General features: G+C 40.6%; 1 protein-coding gene across 14 annotated transcripts in view; it reads left to right on the plus strand.

The window, feature by feature from the left end:
- The window catches only part of RAMP3 (receptor activity modifying protein 3), a 46653-nt gene that overhangs the window by 15967 nt on the left and 12298 nt on the right, over positions 1–18388 (plus strand). For 13 of the 14 annotated variants that reach the window (XR_008209994.1, XR_008209996.1, XR_008209997.1 and 10 more), the window contains 2 exons: positions 2541–2570; positions 5351–5483. Coding sequence is in view for 9 of the 14 variants with exons in the window: in XM_052697719.1 (XP_052553679.1) it covers positions 2541–2570; positions 5351–5483 (163 nt within the window). In the remaining 5 variants the exon portion in view is untranslated. Of the gene's footprint in view, positions 1–2129; positions 2571–5350; positions 5484–18388 lie in introns of those variants that run through there. The other variant, XM_052697721.1, reaches the window with a different exon arrangement.

The following is an 18388-nucleotide window of genomic DNA, read 5'->3' on the forward strand; positions in this document are numbered from 1 at the left end:
CTTCAGTTTTCTGCAGTTGATAAAAGTACATTTTCAAGGACAGATTAAAGAAGAACCTTTTCAGGGACTCAAGTATATTTACTAGTACAAAAACTTATAGCTTTGGAAAAAAGGGGCTTTATGAAAGAGACACAGTCATCAGAGTGTATAATGATATTTCTGTTCGGTGTGTTTGGATGCAAAAAAATTTCTAGTGCTTTGATTCCCGCTCTCCCGTTTCAGCATGTACTGGTTCGTTAGTAACTAGCATAAATGTTATTTCTTGTCTAGAAGATAAATATATTCCTTAGAACAGTGGTATCCAGTCTTTTGGCTTCTCTGGTCTGCGCTAGGTGAAGAATTGTCTTGGGCCACATTTAAAATACATAGGTTACACCAAAACTAGCGCCTCCTTTTACATCCATGGAAATGACAACAGCTACAAAGAGCACAATTACCCTGTTTGGTAGGGCACATTATCAGATACTTGTCAACGCAGTCACCGCTATTACCTATGCATTTTTGCAGCAGTGATCAAGAGCCCGCGTGCCTCACACATAAAAATCTGCACTAGTGGAGGTGACCTGCTGTTGCTACTACTGAAACACATCACCCACTGACTCACTGCGTTTGCATCCACTGTTTGGTCTCCAGAAATGTTCAGCAAGTGTCAACAAATGTCAATGGTCACATTTTTTCTGCATGGAGTAATTTAATTGCACATCGTTGCTTTATATGCACTTCCATATCGGACTCCATTCTGTCAGACTGTCTCTTTGTTGCTATCTGTCACATAGCAATAAAGCTTAACAGAATACTGGTGAAAATGGTCAGTCTCTACTTTCATTCCACCAATATCTGCCTCTGACTTAGTGGGCCAACATATTAGAATGGGAGGCATTACTTTCAGAGCAGCCCTTGTATATAATATAGTTAATGTAGATAAGCAACAAAACTTACTTTTTATTTTTATTAAAACATAAAAAGAGAGCAACGAAGACATGAGACTAGTGGGCTACTTGATCTTGTTTTTGTCAACCTAATGTGTCAATGTCTGGTTCAGTGGAAGTGGATGCAATTCTGAGTTCTCAAGGTGCTCCTCAAAGAATTTTGATGAAATTTTCCTCTTCCTGTACTTCACCCTTGAAAACGGTTGTTCATAAATGTAGGTAGTGCCAAAAGCAATGACATTAATAAGATGCGACTCTGAATTAAGGGATGTTTTTCTCTGGTAAGATAGGTTTTATGAAAATCTGGTAAAGAGACACAATCCAATTTTTTGGTTGAATATCCGATTGTAACTATACGTTTCATTTCAGAATTTGCACAAAATGCAAATATATTAACTGAAAAGGAGTTGCAAATACACGAAAAGCCAAGATGTTTCCATCAATCCTGAAAGCTATTCTCAGATTCCCGTATCAAAATGCACAAGGCTGCATATTTTTCTTTGTTCACTGATCTGTGTTTAGTCAGTGTATCAAAATGCATAAAGTTATTTGCCATAATTTAACGCTGCTCCGCACTCTCCCCACATCCTGGTTTCAGCCCAAGGCAGTGCCAATCTCACCCTGATGTTTGGTTGTGACTGAGTCATTAATCTGCCCCCAGGTCCTGGTTGGTCCACTCAGTGGGGAAAAGCTGCTCCTGTAAATGGTGTGGAGCAGGAGGTGGCCACAGTGAGGGTGTGAGAACCACCTCTGTGAAATTGCTCTCTTAATTTCTGATGCAAAGTTAATGCTATGAAGATTTGCCAACATTTTTTTTTTCCAGGAGAGCAAAAATTATCAATGCCACATCCCTCTTAGTAAAACCCAAAATGTGACTGGAGTTGTGCTAATACATTAGATACATTGGGTTCTTGTTTATTTCATCAACCTGCTTGTACTGCAAATTGCTGATTAGAACACCCCTCCTGTGGGCATATTTCTATTTGGATGCTCATCTGTATAAGACAATTATGGATTTTCAACTTGTGTTTTTGAAAGTGTATGGCAAACAGTGGAAACTGAAACACAGGATTGCATTTCCAAATGAATAGAGAGCTTGTTATTTATGATTCTGTGCTAGCTTAATTTTACTTGCAAAAAGATTTTTGTGGTTTTTTTTTTGTTTGTTTTTTGTTTTTTTTTTTTTGTTTTACACTTCAGAATGTGTAGTTGACCTACATTTCAAGTGGATGTGTTAACTTCTTTCATGTCAGCATTTTCACATCCACATTAAAGAAGCTACGGGGAAAAAAGTTGCTACCCTCCCTCTTTCCTGTAGTTTCCAGCTTTAAGGAGGGGCATAGGCAGACTTGTGATAAATCTCTATGGCTCACCCATTTAAAGGATAGATAAAAAGCAATTTAAAACATAACATTCTCCAGATTTCCTTTCCAAAGTTTTCGTTTCAGATGTATTCTTTAATAAAACTGAAACTTGTGTTCAGATGAACATTTTGGATACTCTGTTTGTGGAGTCAAAAATTAGGTTTAAGTCTGCTTGTATCTGCATTATATCTCTTATATGATAGAATGAAGATACCTAACTCATCTTTCTCTTTTTTCGTCCCACTAGTTAACGGTCTAATGATGCTTGGATTAGCAGGTGAGCTTTACTTCTAAAATCCAGACTTACAAATTTCTGTCTTGTTAATGCTAGCCATTTGAGAAGCGCTTTCAGTCTGTCTCATTTAAAAACTATCCAACTTTCCTGCTGGTTTTTTTTTTTTAGAATTGATTTTTTCCACTGTGTGAACATAGAGTGTTTTAGTATTTTGTAAATGTCAATTGCAATAGAAATGGTAAAATTGTAGAGCTGTGCATAATTTTGAACTCCCTTAATTTAGATTTAGATAGTAACATGATGACACACTAGTTTCTATCAGATGTCTCTATCAGAGTTTCTGTTACAACACTGTAAAATACTGAGGTTCTAAAAAGAAACAACAAAATAAACCAAGGCCACAGAAAATCCATTACACTGCCCTTATTTAATAATTTTCACTATTTTTGTCAATGGTGATTAATTCTAGTTCTGATTTATTTTCATTTTTTCCCCTGACCTTGGCAAGGGTTTAGCGTCACCCATCAGAGCACTGCCTTTGAGTATAATGGTCAGATGTAAGGGGTTTATTCAGTTGGTCTCAATTAGTTGCACACACAGAGAAGTTTGTGGCCAGTATGAGATAATGGGGCTAGATGTAGCATGGACTATACAGTTATGGGCCTACTGCTGTTTGAAAGCATGTTTTCATGCTTCCAATAGATGCGATAGCTGTCTCACTTGATATATGGCATTAGTGAGTTGGTGACGGCCCTAGCTGAAGTCATTGGCCTGAACAAATGGAAGTCAGAAGGTGAGAAATCCAGAATATACAAAGATTGTGGTGGGACAAACCAGCCAAGACTGACGATGTGCTCCACAGTCTTCAAACTGTAGAAAGGTTATCTTCTTCACTGGCCTGATGCTGGTACTGCAAATCTCTAGCTTAGTCAGCATTGTGATGCAGCAGCCAGAGCTCACCTGGTTTGTCCGGGTTCCAGGATATGCAGAAGGATCATCCCCTTCCTATGCCACATGACAGCACACATCATTTTACCACCTGGGAGCTGTGTCTTGAACTTTTTGTTCGATAGGGAGTTCACATTGTCACTCCATGTACTGCTGTTTTGACTCTGGCTTGTAGTGGCTTATCTTTCATTGTGCTGTCGTCACTGTGGAAGTGTAGCACTCACCACCTCACTGTGCTGGTATTACTGTTTGTTCAGCATAAATGTTCAGCAAGTGTCAAAGAATGTCAGTGGGTGCAATTTTTTCTGCATGGAGGAATTCTGTTCCACTCCTTTGCTTCAGACATCAGCTTGTCACACTGATGCTCTGCTTCTTCATCAATGACCTTGATGAGGGGATAATGGCCACCCTCAGCAAGTTTGCTGATGATACAAAGTTAGGAGGATTGGCTGACACTCCTGAAGGCCGTGCTGCCATTCAGCGAGACCTGGACAGGCTGGAGAGCTGGGCAGAAAAAAACCAGATGAGGTTTAACAAAAGCAAGTGTAGAGTCTTGCATCTGGGGAGGAATAATTGCATGCACCGGTGCAGGTTGGGGGATGACCTGCTGGAGAGGAGCTCTGCAGAGAGGGACCTGGGTGTCCTGGTGGATGACAGGTCGGCCATGAGCCAGCAGTGTGCCCTTGTGGCCAAAAAGGCCAATGGCATCCTGGGGTGCATTAAAAAGAGCGTGTCCAGCAGGTCGAAGGAGGTGATCCTCCCCCTCTACTCTGCCCTGGTAAGACCTCATCTGGAGTACTGTGTCCAGTTCTGGGCTCCCCAGTACAAAAAAGACAAGGATCTCTTGAAAAGAGTCCAGCGGAGGGCCACAAAGATGGTGAAGGGCCTGGAGCATCTCTCCTATGAAGAAAGGCTGAGAGAACTGGGTCTGTTCAGCCTTGAGAAAAGGAGACTGAGAGGGGACCTGATCCAGGTCTATAAATATCTAAGGTGTGGGGGGCAGAATGGCGTGGCCGGACTCTTTTCAGTGGTGAGTGGAGACAGGACAAGGGGAAACGGCTGGAAACTGCAGCATAGGAAGTTCCGCACAAACATGCACAACAACTTCTTTACAGTGAGGGTGACGGAGCACTGGAACAGGCTGCCCAGGGAGGTGGTGGAGTCTCCTTCTCTGGAGATGTTCAAGACCTGCCTGGATGCCTACCTGTGCGACCTGCTGTAGGGAACCTGCTTTGGCAGGGGGGTTGGACTCGATGATCTCTGGAGGTCCCTTCCAACCCCTACAGTTCTGTGATTCTGTGATTCTGTATGTTACGTGCCAACAAAATGTAATGGAATATTGGCCAGAAGCTCAACCTCTGCTTCCGTAACACCAATATCTGCCTCTGATGTTAGAGGCCAACAGAATAAAACAGGAAACTTTCAGCAAAGCCCTTGTGTTTCATTTGATGGCTATACTAACGAAAAATCTTATTAGCAACTATGAGATTCCAATCAGAGCTAATCAGATGCTTCTTGCAAATGTTTCTAGCTCAGTGGGACTCATCTGTATAAGCTTAGAAAGTACTTTCTACACTATGAATAAACTCCAATTAGCTTTAAATTATAAATGCGGATGGGTTGCAGTAAGTTAGTAAAAGGAGAAGTTAAGATTTCAAAAATATCTAGGCAGATTTCTCTGTATTAGATCTAATGGATAACAAGTTAGGTAGTCATGTGCTGAGTGACATTTTATATAAATTTTGTAAATGCATATTTTATGTAAAATTGTTTAGAAATTTGAATGTTATATCTACAACATTAATTGTCAAGCAGGAGGAGTTTGCAAATCATGCATTTATGGATCTTCTATTTCAATACTTGATTTTTTCTAGGTGTGCATCAACAGATTAATCTCTGCAATGAGTCTCTCATGTTAGAAAAGTTGCCTGTCTGTGGAAAGTTCTTTGAAGGGATGATGAAGAAAGTGGACTCCAAAAAATGGTGCAACCTGACAGAATTTATCATGTAAGTGTTAGTTTTGGTTTTGATACCTGTCACTGTAAAATAGTGATTGTTCTGAAAAAAAAACACCTGACAACTTCAAATATCTTGAAAACACCAACTAAAAATGTGTGTGTTCTTTACAACAGAATAGATTGAACATCTCTATTTTATGTCTCAAATATCACTGGCTAGGTTTGCTAACGTAGGAACATAGGAATTTCCTTATGATCACGAGGAAATACTTATTTACTCTGAGGGTGACAGAATGCCGAAACAAACTGCTCAGAGAGTCTGTAGAGTCTCCTCCTCCAGAGATATTCAAAACCCACCTGGACACCTTCCTGTGTAACTTACTCTATAAAAATTCTTCAGCGGGGGGGTGGGACTGGATGATCTCTAAAGGTCCTTTCCAACCTCTATGAGTCTGTGATATGGTGACATTTTGGCAATCTTGAGGAAAAAGTTCTTATTTATTTTACTTAAAATATCTTAAAATCAGTGAAAGAAGATTTTGCTTTAGCCTTTCACCTGCCTTTGTATTATCATTCAATTATGACACCAGTGAAAATTCATGATAGTACTTCATGAAAGAATAATTCCAATAAAACTTTTTTTTTTTTTTTTTTTTTTTTTCCCCATTTCACAATGCTTTTGTTTAGTGCTAGATGTCTTTTTCACCATATGGAAGGATTTACTATTGTGCCTAATGAATATAAAGCATTTGTGTTCCAGATAAATTGCAGTCTTTCTGTATTTGTTTTGAAGTTGCAAAGTGCAAAGCTATAGCTCTTAAGTCTCCTCAGTATGGTCATGTGCACACAGACCAAGCAATTTTATAAATGTGCATAATAGAGCACACTAATGAATACTAACCAGAGTATTAACAAGTATTAAGCAACAATGGTATTGCTTTTACCTCAGACTGTTTTTTATATTATAATCTGTAAAAAATATATATAATAGAACATAATAATAATAAGTAATAATAAGATTAACTCAGAAGGAAAAAAAATGGATTTTCTTGCTTTAAGCTACATGTAGTATTAGTTATGTGGTAATCTGCTGAAGGCATGAGAAATATGAATTCTTAGTACCTGTTTTTTGTTCTGTATTTAAGATCTTCGTTCAGCAACAGAACTTTATTATATAATGATACTTTAAAAAAAGGACTAAGCACAGTTAATTGATGAGGCTCTGGCATTTCTGTTTACCCTTGTTGGAAAGTAGTACTTGTACAAGAAATGTGGTGTTCATAGAATCATGGGATGGTTAGGGTTGGAAGGCATCTTTAAGGTCATCTAGTTTCAGCCCCCCGCTACAGGCGGGGATATCTCACTGGACCAGATCACTAACAGCCGCATCAAACTTGGCCTTGAGTGCTTTCAGGGCATCCACAGCCACACTGGGCAACATGTTCCAGTGTCTCACCACCCTGATGGTAAGAATTTCTTCCTGATATCTAGTCAAAATCTACTCTCTTATAGTTTATAGCCATTTCCCATTGTCCTGTCACTACATGTCCTTATCTAAAGTCTGTCCCCAGCTTTCCCGCAGGCCATTTTCTGGTACTGGGAGGCTGCTATGAGGTCCCACAGGAGCCTTCTGTTCCCCAGGCTGAAGAGGTCCAAATCTCTCATTCTGTCCCTGTGCATGAGGTGCTCAAGCCCTCAGAAGCCCTTAGGAGAAACCCTCCTAAAATATACAGTATCATTAATATGTAAATATAAAAACATTTTAATTGAAAATATTTTTCTTAAAATATTTTTTTAGAAAAAAGAGAGAGGAACAAAAAACATTAATCTAGTGAGAAATTTCATCTTGTTTTTGTGAAACTAACACATCAGTCTGGTTTGACAGCAATAGCTGCAATTCTTAGTGAGCTCTCAAGGCGTTCATTAGAGAATTTTGATGACATTTTACTCTTCTTATACTTCATCCTTGACAATAATGGTATAAAATATACATACTGCCAAAAAATGATGACATGAGTAAGGTGTGACTGTGAAGAGAGGATATTTTTCTCTGTAAAGACAGGGATTATGGAAGTCCAGAGTTTTGATTTGAATTGCAACTCTATATTCCATTTGCAAATTTGCAGGTCATGTATTTATATCAGGTGAAAATGGTCTTGAAAGTGTAAATTGATAATTTTTTTAAGGCAGTCTTGAAACTCCAAGTTGTGGGGTGCACTTTATATGCCCAATGGACAAGATGTCATCCAGAGAGACCTAGACAGGCTCAAGCAGTGAGCCCAAGAGAACCTGAGATTCAACAGATCTGAGTGCAAGGTCTTGCACCTGGGTTGAGGCAACCTCCACAACTGACACAAACTGGAGGATGAAATGATTGAGCACAGCCCTGCCGAAAAGGACTTGGGAGTACTGGTGGATTGCAAACTGGACATGAGCCAGTAAGGTGACCTTGCAGCCCAGAAAGCCAACCGCACCCTGAGCTTCATCATAAAAAGCATGGCCAGCAGGTCAAGGAAGGTGATCCTGCCCCTCTATTCTGCACTGCTGAGACCTCACCTGAAGTTCTGCATACAGATGTGGAGATGTTTCTCCTTAGAATAGGAGAAACATGGATCACTTGGAGCACATCCAGATGAGGGATGTGCACAAAAATGATCCCAGGGATGGAACACCTCCCCTTTGAGGACAGGCTGAGAAAGCTGGGGCTGTTCAGCCTGAAGAAGAAAAGGCTCTGGGGAGATCTGATAGCAGCCTTCCAGTATCTAAAGAGGAGCTGTAAGAACGAAGGGGACAGACTCTTTATCAAGGTCTTGGTGATAGGACAGCGGGAAATGGTTTCAAACTTAGCAGAGATTTAGTTTGGGTATAAGGAATTCTTTTACAGTGAGGGTGGTGAGGTGCAGGAACAGGTTGCCCAGAGATGTGGTGGAAGCCCTGTCCCTGGAGACATTCAAGGTCAGTTGGGCCAGGCTCCGAGCATCCTGCTCCGGCAGTGGATGTCCCTGTTCTTTGCTGGGGAGTTGGACTAGATAGACTGTCAAAAGTCCCTTCCAACACTAAGAATTCTATGATTCTACTTTCAAGTTCTTCCATGAAATCAGAAATCACGGCTGCATATTCTTCGCTGTTCAGCGCCTTGTCTTCAGCCAATATATCAAAATGTACACGATTATTTGCCACCACTTGAGTCAGCACTGCACAGTACTGGCCTCATGCTCGGGTTTCTGTTAACACAGTGTTAATAATGCACCAATGATCTGGCTGTTGCTGAGAGATGGATTTGTGCCCTGGGTTGCTCCGTGGGGAAGAACTGCCACCTTTAAATCCAGGGAAGGAGGTTGGCCACATTGCAAGTTGTGCTGGACTGATTGTGGCCTGAGGGCCATGGGTTGGACACTCCTGACGTAGACCATTTTCCATGAAGGCTTTTTTATTTGCATTCCCACTAGAATACCATTATTTACCTTTATTTGTTTTTGGAGTTAACTGTTTAGTTAGCAATGAGGAATCCTGTTCTAGGTCTGTGGCTTAGATATCACGTTGTTTTTCCTGCTTTTGAATTGGAGGGTTAGGATTTTTCAGTGTGTTTAGTGTTTTGGCTAGAAGAAGAACTCTGTTCCTACGGAACACAACATTTAATTAGACCGAAGTTTAGCAGAACATTACTGTGGCTTAATAGTGACCACTCTCACATTACTTTACTAGTAAAGCAGCTAATGGCCACACTTATCCAGATATGAAGATGACTTGATTCAGGGCTCCTGGCAAGCTGTAAAATGCTGCTGCTCATACAGGTTTCTGTCTTCCGAGCTGCAACCATGCATCATTCTATAACTTAAAACTGACAGCATGGTATGTTTTTCTAAAAGCAAAACTTCTTCTGCATTGTGGAGATAAAAATAAAAAAACAAATAAACAAACAGACAAGCAGAAAAAAAAAGAAAACACCCAATAGCACTTGAGAGTAGAAAACAGTACCAATTAGTAACGCCCACCTCAACAGTACTTTGTATAATATTAGGATGGACAGGCTTGTGAGACAGACCTTGTAAGAAGTCTGACATGTTTTGAAAATACCGATAAACCCTCCTATCCATGAGCAAAATGTGCTTTGATGTACAAAACCTGCTTTTTGTTTGTCAAGAACCATGTTCAGTTTTTTCAGTACATGGAGAGGTGGCCAGTGGTCACAGATGGATTGGTGGAGACAAGACTCTATAGGTGACTGCAAGCCTGGTGCCAAAAAAATTGTATTTAAATCTGAAATTTGTGTCCTGAGTTTACTCCGAAAGATGAGCTTCCTTAGGACAATAATACTATTGGCCTCTTAAGAACATTCCCAATTCCATTTAACAAACACTTGAGATTTCTTCTTTTTTGTTTTTTGTGACTGAGATGGACTTAAATATCTGGCCTATAGATAAATGGAATTATTTATTTTCTGACTCATTCTTACATGCTATCAAAGGTCTTTTATTTGATCATCATTTTAATGAGAAATTGCAGAAGGGAGAAACAGTAAGCATGAAAATTGAGTTTAAAGTAGTTGCAAAAGCATTATGAATCCTCAAATCTGTCTTAACTCCTCACCTTTATGACTTATTTAAGCATATCTCAAAAAGTATGATTTCAAGTTGACAGGATAAGTAAGTTCATGTGTAATTTCATATAATGAGCTCTGCTGGAACTGTGTAAAAATTAAAATTGGCAGAATCACCTGTAGAATCTAAGCAGGGTTTTGATCTCTGGATAAAAATTACAAGCTTGATACATTTTGAGGGAAATGAAGATCAAAGCAAGATAGAGTCTCACATCTGTCTTTTGTCTGATTTCTGGCACTGTGGTACTTGCTATGAAGTGTTCCTGAAGCTTCCTTTGTTGATAACCCGTGATGAGGGCTCTGCTGAAGCTTTTCAGGGAGGGTTCATAAGGCCTGTGTTCTGAGATCTGCATTCGTGGAAACAGAGTGAGAGAGGAGGTGCGCGTCTATGCAGGATTAGCTTGTAATTAAGTTCCCTTTAACCTGGGAACTGCTGTGCAGTCTTCAGCAAAATAAATGCAATTGGAATTTACATCCAAGAGCTGTCTAGGAACAAAGCCTGTTGCATGTACTCAGAGTTGGGGTACGGGTTATCTTGTATACCGGCTAAATATTTTGAGTTAATGACGGCAGTTAATATATCACTCATTTGCAAATGAGCAGCTTCAGGTCTCAGTAACTGACAAATCTCCTTCAGGCCACTACACTTTTGTGTATGTCCTGAGATAACTGACCAGGTGTAACTTCATACTTTGCATTCTGTCCATGAGTTTGCCATGGACAACATTCTCCCTTCCTGGGTCCGTCAGTCGGGCAGAGAGGAAGAAGTAGAAAGAAGTTCAGCGTATACTTACTTTCTTACCGATTCTAGTGGACTTCGTGTTCTGTAGTCTGAGTAATCCCTGAAGGCTGAGCTTTTCTAGAGCTCTGTTTTCTCTGAAAAACATGCCAGTTTATGGCAACTGCCTGGTTTCCTAACTAAGTAAGTCATACATAAGCATAGTCAGTGTGTGCACGTGAGTGTCAGTGTGCCAGTACCTCTTACTAGCAGTTGAACCCCTTAGCTGACTTAAACAACATTTGGAAGAGAAAAGTGATAAGCTTAAGACATAAGGTTCATACAGTTTTCACCAAAAACATGTAAAATATACTGTTTTTACTGAGGGAAAGGTTGTGAGAGAAGCTTAATTAATGGGGATTTCACAAAGAGAGAGTTATTTTCAGTACTGCAGTTACTGTTAACAGAGTAACAAGTTCAGTTTTCATTAAGCAGACTCCAGAAATCTTGATCCTTTGAGGCTTCACATTCTCCTTGTACACCTTTTAAAAGTGTTAGTAAATAAGTAATAGTAAATAACAGTGTCCTCATGAGTGCTGTCTCTTGTATCAGTATTATCAAACAGCTTGAGGTAGGCTGAATGTCATGCTATCTGGGGTTACTTCTGCTCTGCAATTATTGTCTGTGCTTTGCTGTAGCTCTGAAGTCTTTAATGCTTGCTCTTCTGCAGTCTTAACTACTTCCATATATTTTGTGCATGTAGAAAACCTATCCTGATGTTGAAATCTTAGAATGGGCTTCAAAATTAAGTAAAAGATGAAGATTCTATATTCCTCATTTTCTTCCTCCTTATGGAAGTAGACATGAATTTGTCTGAGAGAATAGAGTCCTTAGTCTCTCAAACATGCATTCTGCATGGTTTGTGTTCTTGCACCTGGGAGAAATGCTTGTGTTTAATAATCCAGGCTCAGGCAGAATTTGTGATGAATCACAATTTATTTTACACTTCTGTAAAAGTGGATGTCCTGGTTGTAGGCACCAGCACGCTGGAAAGATACAGCAGTTTGTATTCCCTACGGCCTGACTGCAAGTGAGCCCTTTCCCCATTGGCTATGGTATTTGGGGTTCACATTCTTGTTGGTACATCTATCATGTGCTCATCCCCCCTAGGAGCTTCCCCCTTGGTTTCCTTTGTTCATTACATACTTTGTAATCTGGATTCAGATTTTGTTGCTTTGACCAACTGGAGTTATCTTTGTGTCATGTTTGACAAAGTCCATCCCCCTCTGTCCTGTCAAATATGCAATATGTACAAGTAGTTGATAAAGCCTGTCAATGTCTGTCTTGCCAAGGAAGGAAGATTTAAAAGCAGTTGCCAAGCTAGCATCTCCTGCCATATATCCACACGTTAAGTTCGTTTAACCAATTCTCAGGTTTTATTTTGCAAGAACATCTTATCCTTTCTTCTTCGATCTCAATTTCCCATTTTTCTTTTTGTCATCTAATTGTTAGCACACATAATCTTTGGGCCTAAACACAAGCAGAAACTTATCTTTTATCCCTTTGGTTTCACAACACACTACTGCTATGTAAAAACATTTCATCCCCCACATACCATGTGGGAAGTCCTTGCTTTATCCTTGTCTGTCTCAGACTGAGATTCCCTGTGAAGAGTTAACCAGTGACAGGAGCAGCCTCAGTAAAGATATAGCCTCTGTTAATTACACGGTTCCTGACTTGTGTTTGTGCACTTTTCAGATTTTTGGAGTCCTAGTAAGTTTCATGGGTTGTATCTAGACAAGACGTGTCCAATCTGTGGCCTGCAGGCTGCACAAAGCCCTAAATAACTAGTAATGTGTCCCCAAGAGGTTGTAGAATGTTTAACGCTATTAAGTGATTTTTCAGTGATATTTTTCATTAACTGATTGTGCATGGCACAAGCACGGACTGTGTAAGTGGCAATGGAACACTGTGGAGGGAAGGGCATTGCTAACTCCACCTTCTGTAACTGCTTACATACAGTCAAATCAAACCCGTGTGTGTTACATTTCACATGCACTTGCGCCACTTGGCAAGTAAAACACAGTGATTAATGTAACATTTCAACCTACCTATATGTGTCCATGCCTGTGGCACCCAGCTATGGTTGGTAAAAAAAGCATACCCAAATGAGACTTAGAAAATTAATAGAAGGTTATGCAATAGCCACCTGCAGCTCATGTTATATGAAATGCCACTGCATCGTACTGTCATTGGAAAATCTGGGAACAAAACTCTCAAACTCCAGTATTGTGTTAGAGAGCAGGCATTGTTTTTAATGCACGATTTGTACTGGGTGACTTGGCAAATCAAGTGCGCTTTCTTGGAATTTGGATGCTACATTTATTCAGTTAAAACACACATATGCAATATATTTCCTGGAAATAACATATATATTCATTCTTTTTCCAAGGACTAATTAATATATGCTAATGTCCTCTGAGCATGCGCTGTAAAGTTCTTTGGTGGTCTTAAGACCCAGTACTTCATCCCCTTTATTCCATCTTGAGCTTCTTCACTATGACCTTTGGCTGATTTTCAGTGTTTTTTCCCTAATTTGGCGAATTTTCATTGATTGTTACGCCATAATGAGCGAGTTCTTATCTTGGTACGTTATAACTCAAAACAGTCTATATGAAAACCAAGAAGTATCCTTGAACCTGGTGGATACGAAGATCCCAGTACATAACACATACATAAGAACTGGATATTGTGGCTTCAGTGAAGCAAGGACTTGTTCATACAAATAAGTCTCTTAGGCCTTCACATACCAAGCAAAGCTAAACTGGAAAATCTTGTTGAAATAGCACACATCAATTCCTTTTGCTAAACTAATGTCTTGGTCCTTAAGCTAGTATGTATTGATCCCCATTGCTAAACCAGCTTACATCAATTCCCTCCTTTTCTTTTGAGGATTATGATGTTTATATCTTAATCCTCACCAGCTTTGGCTCTTCACATTTAGAGATACATCCCCAACACTGAATCGTACAACAAGCAAGAATGCATATAGTTACTACATATGCTGTCCTTATGAATACCTTATTTAACTTATCCAACCCAGAAACCAGGAAATCATTTTGGTCAAAAGGTTGGTTAAGCTCTAACTTGCCTCACCTTGCGTTATCATGTGCCGTACTTTGTATGAGGTCTTGCCAGGACACATTCTGGGATTCTTAGGATCACTATATCACAGGATATATATATATATATATATATATATATATATATATGCTTCCATAATTGAAAAATAGAGCCTCTTGTAGGACGGAGGAAATAGCCGTGTGGGCCAGAGACTTTTGGATGAATATTTTCGTGGCCTTAGCAAAGATACACTGATTACTAGAGAACCACAGTTGTCCATATCCATCATGTCACGGCCACTGTGGATGGCTTTAAATCAATTGAACGTGTCTGAAGAGGCTCTGCCTGATGAAAATCAACTTCTGCATGACTGAGTTGAAAAATTTGAAAGACGGGTCACAGTATTGATGGGAAACAAACTGAATCATGTTATTCCCCTACAAAAGGTCTAAAATATCTTTTCAGAATGTACCAAGGACCCTGAACAAGGAAATGCGCATAAAATAGGCTCTATAAATGAGGGAACTAAAAAGTTGGATCTTGAGACTCTCTGTGAACTGGATCCCTTTGAGATTCATCCTGTCATGATGCAAAAAAAAACAAAAAAACCCACAAAACCAACCAAAAAAGATGCAAGATAGATCAGTAGAAGTGTCCCTTGACCAGTGTCCCCCCACCCGGATTGCACTGCATGCAGTGGCACACCCACACGCAGCAGCCAAACTAGCGGACCTGGTGCAGAGGTTTAGACAAAAGCTGAGAGAAGGCATAGCAGCATGGCTGCTCCGGTCGAGGGACATGGGGGGCGAGTGCATGGCAGTAAATGGACCAGAAATTTCAAAACTGGCATCCATTGCTCACCCTGCCCTCAGGAAAAGTCTATACACAACAGTCCCACATAATGAAGAAAATCGTTCATTAATTCAATGGCTAATTGGCTGCATGCTGAGTAAAGTGCCCAAATAAAAATGATGTATCTTTAAGCACAGGTTTATCTATGGAAGACTTACAAAACTGTATTACAGAATTAGGTTTGAAAGAGGCAGTCTATGAGGATGCCTTTGAAAGTCTGGATCTGATGACATTTTCATCAGGAATGAGAGATCTCATCCTGCAACAAAGCCCATATCCCAGTATGGTACTTTGGTACCCATAGTAAACCCCCCAGTGGCCTTGGAGGCTGTAATACAACAGGCTGCCCAATTAACTGGGGATCTGTGGGAGACAGGGTGCCTACAGGGTCCAAATTGTGGTGGAGAGGTTGGAGGTCTGTCTGCAACCATGACTTTGGAGACTGGCCCCTGAAAGATTCCAATCTGGACCCATTAGGTTCTCAAGAAAGCAAATGTTTAATGACCTGATTAGAGCAAGAGTTCAATTTAAAAGGATTGACAGATTGCCTGATCAGGTCCGACTATAATGTGGAGGCTATTACTTGACAAATAAAGATTTCAATCCTCCCCTAAAGGGAAAGCAGTTAGAATCATAGGACGGATTCCATGAGAAATACGGAATCTAGAGGATTTCATAGTCCCATCAAAAAAGCTTAAACCTCCTCAGGCAGCCTGGGTAGGCGTGGCCGAGCCAGCAGTGGAAAAGTATTTGGGTATTGCAGAGCTAATGATGTTATGGGAAAAGAAATCCCTTTGGACTAGGATCTGCAGAGGGGACCAGAGGGCCTATGTTAAATTAATGATTAATTGGTACCAAAATAATATTCAGCGGGTTATGGCACTAGTGGATACCAGAGCAAAAATACTGATTGCGTATGGCAACCCAAATCAATTTTCAGGCACCAAGAAAATGATAGGTGGATTCGGGGGACATGTAACCCAAACACTGTTGAAGCTGGGGTTGGGCGTCTCCCACCCTGGCAGTGCAGGGTGTCTATCATCCCAATTCCACAGTATACATTGGGAATAGACATTTTGTGGGGTATGACTCCACACCAGTGTGGAAGAGTTCAGACTAAGCGAAAGATGGATTAGCATCCAGGTGGTGCAGGCAATTTTACAAGGCCACACAAAACCTGACCTCATTCGTTTGCTGTGACCACACCAGATCACAAATACAAAACAGTATTGACACCTGGGTGGGCAAAAAGAAACCACCAAGACTGTGCAGGAGCTGGAGAGAGCAAGGATTACAAGATCACAGCCCATAAAACTCCCCCAAATGGCCAGTCAGGAAGTTGGATGGTATGTGGCAAATGGTGTTGGGCTACAGAGAACTGCATAAAGTCACACCACCAATCCATGCAGACATACCCAATGTCGCCTCGCTCATGGATACGTTAAGTAGAGAAAAAGAAACTTATCACTGCATTCTGTACCTAGCAAATGCATTTTTCAGCATTCCGGTTGCTTATGAATCCCAAGACAAGGTTGCATTCGCACAGGAGGGCAGGCAGTGGACTTCTCAAGTCAGCATCAAGGTACATGCATCCTTTTTCCATAATCTGGTGGCATGTGACTTGGAACAAACTGTCTACTGCCAAATGTACCACTGCATTAACTATCCAACTTAACGGAGTCATTGGAGAAGGCAGTAACTTCACTAACTGCCTACTTACAGGAGAAAGGGTGGGCTATAAGCCCACAGAAAGCACTAGGACTGGGGCTACGGGTTAAATTCTGAGGTGTTGTCTGTTTGAGTAAGACCAAGGTCTTACCGGCATTCCTGGTTCTCACAACACTGAAGCAGTTGAAGGAGCTTTTGAGTATATTAGGATACTGGTAATCCTTTTTTCCTCAGCGCAACTGCTGAAACCTCTATATTGACTAATAAAAAGAAGGCCAAGTATGGGATTGGGGTAGAACAGAACAAGAAGCCTTCCAACAGGCAAAAATAGTTGTTAAACAGTCGCAAGCACTGGGTGTATTTGATCCAAGCCTTCAGCTGAATTAGATGTGCATGTGACTCAAGAAGGGTTTGGCTGGGGGTGGTAGCAGAGCCAGAGTTCCATTTGAACTGTGGGTGCCCCACCCCTGGAGGCATTCAAGGCCAGGGTGGATGTGACTCTGGGCAGCCTGTTCTCTTGGTTGGCAGTACTGGAAGGCCACCATGAGGTCTCCCCGGAGCCTCCTCTTCTCCACGCTAAACAAGCCCAGTTCCCTCAACCTTTCCTCATAGGAGAGGTGCTCCAGCCCTCTGAGCATCTTAGTGCCCTCCACTGGACTCATTCCAAGAGCTCTGTGTCTGTCTTGTTCTGGGGTCTCCAGGCCTGGATGCAGTACTGCAGATGGGGCCTCACAAGAGCCGAGCAGAGGGGGATGATCACCTCCCTCTTCCACATTTGCAGTCACTCAAGGCTAATCCTTACAGACATCATTTACATTTCTGAAGTAAGGTTCTTAAGCTGGGTAAAATGGTAAAAAGATTTTATAATGTATGAAGTGAAGTCAAGTTGTTTATGGAATAAAAAAAATAATTGACCAGAACTTGAGGATAAAAATTGGCTCACAGGTTTAGCATTTTTTTTCTTCTGGATTTGGCCACTTATTTAAATGAGTTAAACCACCATCTTCAGAGTGAAAATCAACTTACCTGTACAATGTTTCAAACAATAACAGCATTCAAAATGAAACTTAAATTATGGCAAGTTCAAGTTATGGTGAATAATTTTGTGCACTTTGATGTGTTGGCTAAACACAGACCTGTGAACAGCAAAAAACAAGCCTTAAGATTTCTAAAAAAATCATTTTTTTAGTATTTTTGAGACTCCGTTTTCAGTTGGTACAAATAAACTACCTGTGAAATGTGCGGAGTTGCAGTTGGATTCATCTGAAAAAAGAAGATTGATCTTATCTCTTTACTAGACTTCTGTAAGACCAGTCTTACCAGAGGAAGATATCCCTTGCTTCACTGTCATTTGGCAGTATGTCCATGTAGGAACAACTGTTGTTAAGGATGAAGCACAGGAAGAACAACATTTCATCAAAAATCTCTAATGGACACCTTGAGAATTTAAGAAGTGCAACCACTGCCATCAAACCATCCTCACATATTAATTTCACAAAACCAAGGTAAAACATCCCGTTAGTTCTGTTTGCTACCTTTGGTAGATATCATTATTCTCATGTAAACTGTGAGAATTCTCTCCTCGTCTGATTTCAAGATGAAAGGCTTTTTTTAGGGGAGTAGATCTGAACTACATTGCCTCACTGATTGGTGTATCTTTTGCAATTAATTACGCAGGCGACACATTTCACAGCTGTGTTTTAAGGCACAGAGGGGTAATCACGTACTTCCTCTGGCAAATTATCTGAGAGAAAGGGACAAGGTTGTGTGTTAGAGATCCTCATACAAGACAGCTGTTGGGCTCACACTACATTCAGTGTAATGCTGATTTCCCTTTCTGGCTTTGGACAACTTTCTAGTTGTATAATTATTTCCATAATTTATGTGAAGCGGAGCCTGCAGTGGCAGTACTTTACAAGGCTATAGTAACTTGAAGAAGAGTAGATGTTTAGGCAGAAAAAAGCAAGGTTTTCACCTCCTCTTGCTAGAAGCA

The sequence above is a fragment of the Tympanuchus pallidicinctus genome, unplaced genomic scaffold (assembly GCF_026119805.1).
Source record: "Tympanuchus pallidicinctus isolate F22 unplaced genomic scaffold, pur_lepc_1.0 scaffold31, whole genome shotgun sequence".
NCBI lineage: Eukaryota > Metazoa > Chordata > Aves > Galliformes > Phasianidae > Tympanuchus > Tympanuchus pallidicinctus.